General features: G+C 44.1%; 1 protein-coding gene across 1 annotated transcript in view; it reads left to right on the top strand.

Annotated features, from left to right (window-relative positions):
* The first annotated feature begins 4,674 nt into the window (after positions 1–4,674).
* Positions 4,675–9,485, top strand: part of HHLA1 (HHLA1 neighbor of OC90) — a 26,448-nt gene continuing 21,637 nt past the window's right edge. Inside the window, exons 1-3 of the mRNA XM_007448005.1 lie at positions 4,675–4,753; positions 5,842–5,901; positions 8,836–8,895. Of these exons, the coding sequence (XP_007448067.1) occupies positions 4,675–4,753; positions 5,842–5,901; positions 8,836–8,895 (199 nt within the window). The remainder of the gene's footprint in view (positions 4,754–5,841; positions 5,902–8,835; positions 8,896–9,485) is intronic.

Here is a 9,485-nt window from a genome sequence, read left to right as displayed (position 1 = left end):
TCTGGGCTCCTGGTTGCCGAATGATAGGAGAGGAGTTTCTATCACCCAATCCCTTACTCTGCACTTAAGCTAAAACTCACCCCTTGATCACAGTCAGTTTCTTTCCATTTTTTCCCTTAAGCTATCGATTAGCATCTTAACGCAGTCCTCAGCCGGGAGGATGGCTTGTCCTCACATCTGTGATAAAGGAAACATGATCTTTAATCCAAAGAATTGGAATGAGAAGAAAAGAATGTCCTGAAAAATGGCTGGCAGCAAGGCAACAGCTCAGAAACTATACTTTCTCAGAGGCCAATCAATCATGGATTTGGGCGGCAAACAGACCGGGATTCCACTCCTGGCTCTTTCAGCTACGTTCCCAGGGGCCGGTTGCTTGTCTGGGCCTTGCTTTCCTCAAACTATAAAATAAGGATGATAACCCCTAAGTGGGATTACTTCCAGGACCAGTGCATATCATATGTAAACTTCCTGGCACCTCAGATAGTCAAGAAATAATAGATTCTTTGCTTCTTTTTCTGAATGAACTGTTTTTGAAAAGCCAGAACCTCCCCTTTCAGTGTCTCGCCCGGGCAGTGGAGCCGACTGCCGGGGTGTACGGTCCTAGGCCTCTAGGTCCTCCTCACAGACAGGGAGCTGGTCCTCACCAGGAAGGATGCTGAGTGCAAGTGTTATCTCCAGATTCTTGGATGCAATACCATAGACATGTATGTCACTTCCACAAGACTCTTAGGTAAGCAAAGCTCTCTCTTTTATTAAAAGAGAGAGCTTGTGCACAAGGGAGGTGGAAGAAAGTGCCAGCTCCCTGAGAAGGGGCGAGTTGCTTTTATAACAACAGGGAGGGTTTGTCTCATCATCACTGGTTAATCTCCAGAAATCATCAAACTTCTTTGATCAGCACCAGGTGGCTCCATGGTGGCTGTCGGGAATAGGGAGCGCTTTGGTGAGGGAAAAGGAGTGCATGAGAATTCTCTGCAAGAAAACATCGGAACAGATAAGGTTAAAATTGATAGTTGAGCTTCTTGTCTTGTGGCAACTAGGTATACTCCTTAGTGTAACAGAGATAAAGTTAATCTTGTACTCCTGTGAGCCTGGTTTTCGTCTCTGGGACTCAGGACCCCAGAGCCTTTGTTCTTTTGCTTCCAAGGCCCGTTTGGCCCAAGGTCTTCCCCCAGTCCTTTTTCAAAATGGCTGTACTCTCGTCTTCCTGTCTCAAGTGCGCCGTTACAATGTACTGAGAACGTGCTGCTCTGACTGGGGCTGGTCCGAACAAGATGGACTTCAGTGTGAGTTTTGACCCTGACACTGACATTATCATCATTCTGTATCTGACTGGCCATCTTTCGGCTGCAAAGTCCAGTGAGAAAGGTAGGTTTCCTTGGCAGGCTAGACTAGTCTTTGTTGATTGGTGATTCCCATTAATTGGAAGTAATACAATGTTTAACTAAGGCTCCAGCAGCTTTGTTCTGACCACTCACATTTCCAGCTCCAGGGCTACTGCCAGTCAGACACAGACAGACTGTGAATTCATTTCACAAGCCTCTTGGGCTGATTCATGGATCATGGATCCCAATGACACTTCTCAGCGCTTCTCCTGGGAGTGTGACTGGACTTCTTACCCTTCCACCCACCAAAATGCTTTGAAATAATCATCAATTCTGTTTGTTTCCAACCTCAGGTCCTTTTGTGGCACTCTGGGCTGGTATTTTGAAGGGCAGGAGACTAGAGCAGAACATGGTTAAAAAAAGGACACAAACTTTAGTATCTGGGAGACCATGGTTCAAACCCCAGTTCTCCCACTTAGAGCCACGTGACCACGAGTAGGGGGCTCTCCCACCGATCCCCGGGGCCCTCTCTTGTATAATTGAAATATCAGTGTCTCTCTCATGGGATGCTTGAGAAGGCAAAATAACAGAGATAATAGCCAAAAGTGGAGGCTCAATAAATTATACTGTTGGAGAGGAAAGAATAACTGTTTCCTCCACCCTCTTAGGTTCGGTATCTGGGGCTCTGCAAATTGAAATGACAAAAAGATTAGCAGGAATAAAGGTTTATTTCATATACATATGGGATGGGAGCACCACAGAAATAAATGCAAACCTCAAAAAGGTGGTCAGGCCCTGAAGCTTCTATATCATTTTAACAGAAGGATGTTAAGTTTGTGGGGAAGTGACAAGAAATAAAAAGGGTTTTGAGTTTCTAGGGTGCTAAATCGTGGAAAGGTAAATATATGGGGAAACTAGTGGAAGATAAGAGTTATTTTAGTAAGGTTCGTTTGTGCAGTCCCATCTTGGTGCCAACTTTCCATTCCCTTCATGGCCATAAGACTCCCCCTCCCGCCAGGAAGGAGAATTTATGGCAGACCTGCTCTTAGTCAGAGAGAGGAGGCTCCAAGAAGGCTTCTTTCTGCACCTGTTGATTCTCAACGGGCTTTAGATCAAAATAATCCATAGGCCAAAGTGGTATATTTGGGGGCAGCATATTTTGACCCCACTGAGTATGTTATCATTGTCATTGTATCACTACATGACTAGCTTTTATGCCAGTGTCACTGGCTGTTTATTCAAAAATAGCCATGGGAAACAACAAGGTCCTACTGTATAGCACAGGGAACTATATTCAAACTCCTGTGATAAACCATAATGGAAAAGAATATGTATATGTATAACTGAATCACTTTGCCGTACAGCAGAAATGAACACAATATTGTAAATCAATACTTAAAAAAAAAAAAAAAAAAGAATAAAAAAATGGCCATGGGAAATGCAGTGAAATAATGATGACTCCGTTTCAGAGGAAATTTTTGGACGTCTGATCCAGTCTTGGTAAAATATAACCTTGAAGATTGTAATTCCATCCACATGGGGAATATTGTTCCTCTTTCTTACTCTTAGAGTACCACCATCTTTTGAAGCACCAACACTTTTATTTATTTGTTAAGAATTTACATAGCCTTTGCTCTGCACCATATACCATTCACTGTATTTTATAAATATAACAGCCTTGGGTGAGGAAAGTAAGACAGAGAGAGGTTTAATCACTTGCACAGCAGGAGTGACCAAACCAAGGAGCAAAGCCAGGCAGCTGGGCTCCAGGGTCTGTGCTTGTAACACCAATGCCATGAGCTCAACAAAGATTTTTTGAGTGAATGCAGGTTAAGTATCTAGAGCCAGACGTCACTCAAGATGCAAATCAAGTCTGTGAGACCCTAACCCCTGCTCCTTCCTCTGCCCTAGAGTGTCCCAAGGTGGCCCAGGCTCTTAAGGGGGATTCTGCCTGCCCATGATGACTGGCGTTATGTACCGAGCACCTATATGTGCCAGGCACTGGGTTAAGTACTTTAGATTCATTATCTTAAATCCTCACAAAGACCTTATGAGCTAGGTTCTCTTATCCCCATTTTGCTGATGAGGAAAAACAAGCTTCAATGAGTAGACAGATTTACGAGAATAAGAGGACTCCAAGAAAGCGCCCCCCCAGCCTTGTGAGGCCTATCTCTGTCCAGGGTGACATCCAGAAGAAACACCACTTAAGTATCTACCAATAATTAAAAAGCAATTTAAACGTTTACGAGGATCTTTCAAGAAAATTCCAAAGGTGGTTCTATCCCTAATGGGTAGCAAAACTTCTTAAAATATAATTTTCCGTGAAGATGCTCAATTCCTGAGACAATTTTCACCCCAGTGCACTTTCTCTTGACATTTCTCCTCTTCCCCAAGTCACCTTCCAGATCTATTCCGTTCTCTACCACTGGCAAATTTCTACTCTTTTCAAATCAAGTCTGCGCAGCCCCTATTAAATGGGTAATATATTAATACCTACACATCAAGATTGTGTAGTTATGACGTGACAGTGTGCGTCAGGCAGCATTCTGTGTGGTGTCTGGCGCACAGAAAGCACTCAATAAATTTTCACCATCCTTCCTATTAGTCTCAGCTTTGCGGCTTTTAACTGTCAGACTGATTCCGCACAGCAAATGCCCAGGTGAAAGCCTGGCACACAGTGCTGCAGTGAAGGAAAGAGAGTGTGAACACTCAAATGTATGTGTGTATTAATATTATCTTCTTATTTATAAGCAGCAGTGATGCTGTATTTGAAGGGTATTTTCCATCTAAACAGCAGGAAAACCCATGGAAGAGACACTGATTCTCCCTGCATATGCATGCACCCCTCCCATATTCCCAGACTTCCTGCAGTTATTCAGGACCACATGAGTAATTCTGGTGGAGGCTGTAAATGAATGTAAGCGTGTCACTTCCTGCCAGAGCATTTAAGAGTTGGTGCATAATCCTCCAGGTCTCTCCCTTCCACTGCCACTATGAGTCAATGACTAAGGAGGCCACAGGGATGGAGACCTACAAGAAGGTGGAACCTCCATCATCCAGGGCCCCTGAGTGAGCGTGAAGGGCAGTTCCCCACCACTACGCAGAGAGTACAGACTATCAACAAGAAATCGACTTTTATGGCTGAATTAAGCCAGTGAGATTGCAGAGTTAATTTGTTACCTCAGCATAACCTCACCTATCCTAACTGTACAATGGCTTTTATCAATTGTATTTGTAATGACTCTGCATGCAGTATTCTCAAGGATCTTCTGCATCAATGTGGTTAGTAATCCAGCTGGTTTCCTCCAAGTGCTTGCTTGCTTGCTTCCAGGTGGGCCAGAGTATCCAAGACATGCCAGGCTTCCTGCTACATGGTCCACTGGTAAGGCTGTGCGTGGGCCTCGCATGTGTCCTGTCCCTTTACAACACAGGTGGGTCTGGTCGAAGTTCAAGTGTCTGTTCTGTATACTATGTTTGGGTATCCACTGTGCTTTAGAGAATTGTAGCAGCCAGCGTTTCAGCCCAGAATCCAAACAAGTTTGATAAAAATGGCAAGAATAAATTCCCCATTTATTCTGCTGCAGTTGAGTCCCATTTATGCAACAGAATTATCTTCACCTCCACTGTTAACATCCTTATCCAAAGCATCATCTTCTCTTTGGCGGGCCACCAGGAGAGCTTCCCAAAGCAGCTCCTTACTTCTCCTCTTGTCTCTCAATGATCCATTCTCCACTCACCAGCCTGAGCCATTTTTCATACATTTCATTAAGCCACCTTCCCAGTCCTCCCTCATTTCTCCCTCCTCCTCCCCAAAAGTATTCAATGACTTTTCTTTGGACAGTATCCTAAGTCCTTTATGTGCTCTACATGACCCAGCCCACCTCCCCATCGTCTACAGTCCCTCATATCCTTCATTCCTTATGCTCCATCACATTGGCCTTCTTTCAGTTCACAAAATAATACTCATGCCCATCTCAGACCCCGGGCTCAGGCTGTTACCTGTACACAGAATACCCCCTCAGCCAGGTATGTCCTGCTCACACACTACTCGTCTTTCAGATCTCAGCTGAAAGTCACCTCCCAGGGACGGCTTTCAGATCCCTGAGATTAGATCAGGCTCCCTGTTCCATACACTCAAAACGTTTTCAAAGTATCTAACATTGTTTGTAATAATATCCATGGGTCTTAATTTCCTTCATGTTTGCCTTCCCAACTAGGCTATATAAGCTCCATAAGGATGGAATCTGTATCTATCTGCTCATATTATACCAGCATCTAACACACACAATGCCTATTAAAGTCTAGAGGCTTAGTAACATGATCAACTATTAGTATTATTATAGCTAGTCAATAAATATTTAGTGACTAAATGATGGAATGAATGAGCAAACTACATGTGGGATTTTAAGTAAGTCCACATCATAATTTTCTCATCTTTAAAAGGATTATTTTAGGTTAAATTTTCTCTGATGTTATGTCTGGGTTATAATTTCTCTGATGAAATCTTTTCTTCCTTTAGAGTCTGCCTTTAAAGGGGAAGCCAAGAAGGAAAATGTCATGACCTTCCTACTTACAACATGTAAATGGGCAGGTGGTCCTTCTTAGTTTACTCTGTCTTGGGTAAATTCCTTGGCTTCTCTGAGCCTCACTTTCTCTGTCTGTAAGATGGAGATTGTACCTGTATCTCCAGCTCTAACCGTCATGGTAATAGTTCCCATGAGCTGCTCATTGCTTTACGGTTCATGGTACACCCGGATTCTCATGACCTTATTAAATCCACAACAACTGTGACCTTCTGTTAGCGATAGAAAATTTCATAAAGGGAGATATTGTTATTTGATATCATCACTTTTGTAATAATCCCACCTTTCTTTGACTTTTTTTTCTGATGGTATGAATTTGGTTGTAAAGCAAGACAATGAATGCATGACACAGAGGAGTCAGGCGCTGGGTTTCTGTTCCTAACGTTTTGGCAAACAAGCAGGATAATTTTTTTAATACTTTTGAATTTGGGGATGGGGAGTGGTAGCAGGAATCACTCTTTATGCTAAATTTTTTATTTACTTTTAATTAGTTAGTACATTCATATAGTTCAAAGTGCAGAAGGTACAAAGGTGTAAAAGTTAAATGCTCCACCAGTCAGCCACTTCCTTCTCCAGAAGACACCAGTTGTACCAATTTCTTCTCTATAAGCAGGGTAATTTTCAGTCAATATTTCCCCTGTTTGGGTCTTTAATTTTCTCTTTAAGTGGGAACAATTCCTGTTTCACAGGTAATCATAAACCACGAAAAGCAAGAAAATACTAAGCACGACTAAGTATGAAGAGTGCTAATACCATCTACCTTAAAGATACTACTATGGTGGTCATTTTATCCAAAAAGAGAACATAGCTTTATGTTATCTGCCCAGCGATTTATTTGAAAAATGTCTAGAGCATCCTATTCAGAAATCCCTGCTTCTGGGGTATTTAGATCACACTTCAAATATTGTTACCAAAATCCACCCATGGGTTTGTAATTATAAAAAGAAGTGGTGGAAATAATTTTTCCTTAATGAAATGAGCAGTGTTAAGAAAGACTCTTGGTTATTAAGACTGCAGCCCAGGGCTCATCATTCGGATTTGACAGGTGTTAAGAATCCCACAAACCCAGCAGCTTTTAGCATCCCTGGAGCTTGGCAATCCAGAGCCCAGATGACTCCGGTCCCTCACCCTGACAGAGGGCTCTGCTTCCTGGTCAGGTAACAGGTGAGGTTGGCTGGTATCTCCTACAGATCTCCCTGCAGCTGCTTCAAGAGTAGATTGTGGGCGTCAAGGGCCCCTCAGGGCGCCTGAGAGGGGAGAGCCGGATAGACTCTCCCAAGCCAGAGGGGGGGTTTGTTTGACAGCTTCAGGCCTGCTTGGTAATAAACATCTGTCTCAGACTTCCTTTAATTGTATCAAGAACATAACCGCCACCTCCAGTAGCCATGTTGTGTTGTAAAGAAGGGCATCCACAGACTCCCCCTACCTCTAACCCCAAAGCTCTGATATTTAACAAAAAACCCCGATCATCTATGCAATGCCAAATTGGCTGACAACGGTTGACTGAACCTAAGTTCCAACAGGGTACATAGAAAGCAGAGGGAACAATCTAAATGTTCATCCACAGGAGAATGGACAAAGAAAATGTGGTATATACATACAGTGGAATATTACGCAGCCTTAAAAAAGAAGGGAATCCTGCCATTTGCCACAGTGTGGATAAACCTTCTGCTAAGTGAGATAAACAGTCACAGAAGGACAAATACCACATGATGCTGCTTCTATGAGGAATCTAAAATCGTCAAACTCATAGAAGCAGAGAGAAGAAAGGTGTTTGCCAGGGTCTTGGAGGAGGTGGACACGGAGACTGGCCAGATGTGGGATTTAGATACATTACGTAACATTCTGGGTCTCAGTTTCTCATCCTTCAAAGGCAGTATTGGGTAAGATGAGTTTTAAGGATATTATAAATTGCTGAGGCTCTGCTTCCACGGTACTATTTTATTCATGAAAACTTTTATTTCAGTGTCTGGAAATAAAGAAGTTAAGAAGGAAAAAGATGGGGCTTTCCTTAGTGCAGTGGTAACTAGACCAGTCCTAAATCCTGACTTACTCTGTGACACTATAGCACATTTTTCAGCCTCTCTGTGCCTTGGGTTTTCCATCTATAAAATGGACATAAATCACCTTCTCCATTGGAATGTGACATGAAAAAATAATCATAGCAACAATAACAGTAACGGATGCAGTGTGAGTAAATGGCATCTAATCCAAAAGTGCTGACTTTTCAGGTTTTAGCTTTCCGCCACTTCCGCAGTGAGGTTTCCTCCATGCCCCAGACCTGGCTGGGTTCTCTGATAGAGCTGCTCCCAGCATCCTGCTGGTCCCTGTTTGACACTCTTCTCGTGGGATTACACGTGAATCTCCCTCCTCCCTCTGAGCCACAGACAGTAGGCTCTGCAGCCGTGGAGACTCAGTCCCTTCCTCTTGACCTCTTTATACCAAACACCTACCATACTGCTTAGCCCTAGGTGAGTATTTATCGAATGAATAAAGAATGAATGAACGCCTTTGGTATTTCAAGATTTCCTTTGACACTGTCTTTTTTGGCAGCATGAAACCTGCTGAGCGGGCAAGTGGCCTGATATTTTGGAAGTAGGTTCTGGCCCTTCATTACCAGGACTCAGTTGTGCAAATTTAGGCAAGTTTCTTCTCCTCTCTGAGCCTTGGTTTCCCAACCCAGTAAAGAGATGGGGTGGATGAGACTCCCTGCGTGGGAGTCACCTTGTCCATTTATTAAAATATGCATTTCTAGACCACGGCCAGTTCAAGGAGACTAGAATCTCAGGGGGAGGGACCACAGTGCCCGCGGTGATGCGGACCTTCCCTAAACCGGAGGGCAGCTGCAGTACAGACCTCAAGGCCCCTCCAGCAACGTGGGGCTGGGGTTGAAGGCTCTGCCTCTCTCCTGAAGCCTTTTCTCTTCCCAGTGTCTGGCCTCAGAGGAGAAGACAGTAGAGAAAAGGGGGTCGCTTTTCTGGATACCACAGGTGAGTACTACCCACCCCACCCCCAGTGCTCCATGGGTGGCCTGGGCCGCTGAGATTACCTCTCCCGCCTCTTTGGACCTCCATTCTCACCCCCGCAGCAGAGCAACGGCATCCCTCCAATCCTCAGATTGCTTTAGCCACAATTATCTGAACATTAAGTAAGAGATGAAAAAGATAGTGTTTGCCAAAACATGAGGAGCAGCGTCAAGCTCTTATGCCCCCTTTGTCAACTGTTGTTTCCAAGTCTTCAGGGAATAGCTGGGAGAAGCAGCGTCTCTCCACTTGGCTGCACACTACCAGTGTCTGGGCAAAATTGATGGATGGATGGATGGATGGATGGATGGATGGATGGATGGATTTAGGTAGTAATGTCTGTGACACATCCCAGACCTATGAAATCTGAATCTCTGAGGATGGAGCCCAAGCATCAGAATTGTGGAACTGGAAAAAACATCTTTCCAGTGATGCCAAGGGCCGGCCAGGATCCGAGCTCCTCTGATTTTTTTTTTTTTTTTGCGGTCTGCGGGCCTCTCACTGCTGTGGCCTCTCCCATTGTGGAGCACAGACTCCGGACGCGCAGGCTCAGCGGG

Source organism: Lipotes vexillifer, unplaced genomic scaffold, assembly GCF_000442215.2.
Source record: "Lipotes vexillifer unplaced genomic scaffold, Lipotes_vexillifer_v1.1 scaffold796, whole genome shotgun sequence".
Classification (NCBI taxonomy): Eukaryota; Metazoa; Chordata; class Mammalia; order Artiodactyla; family Lipotidae; genus Lipotes; species Lipotes vexillifer.
The sequence above is the reverse complement of the archived record's forward strand: the minus strand, read 5'-3'. Positions and strand labels throughout refer to the sequence as shown.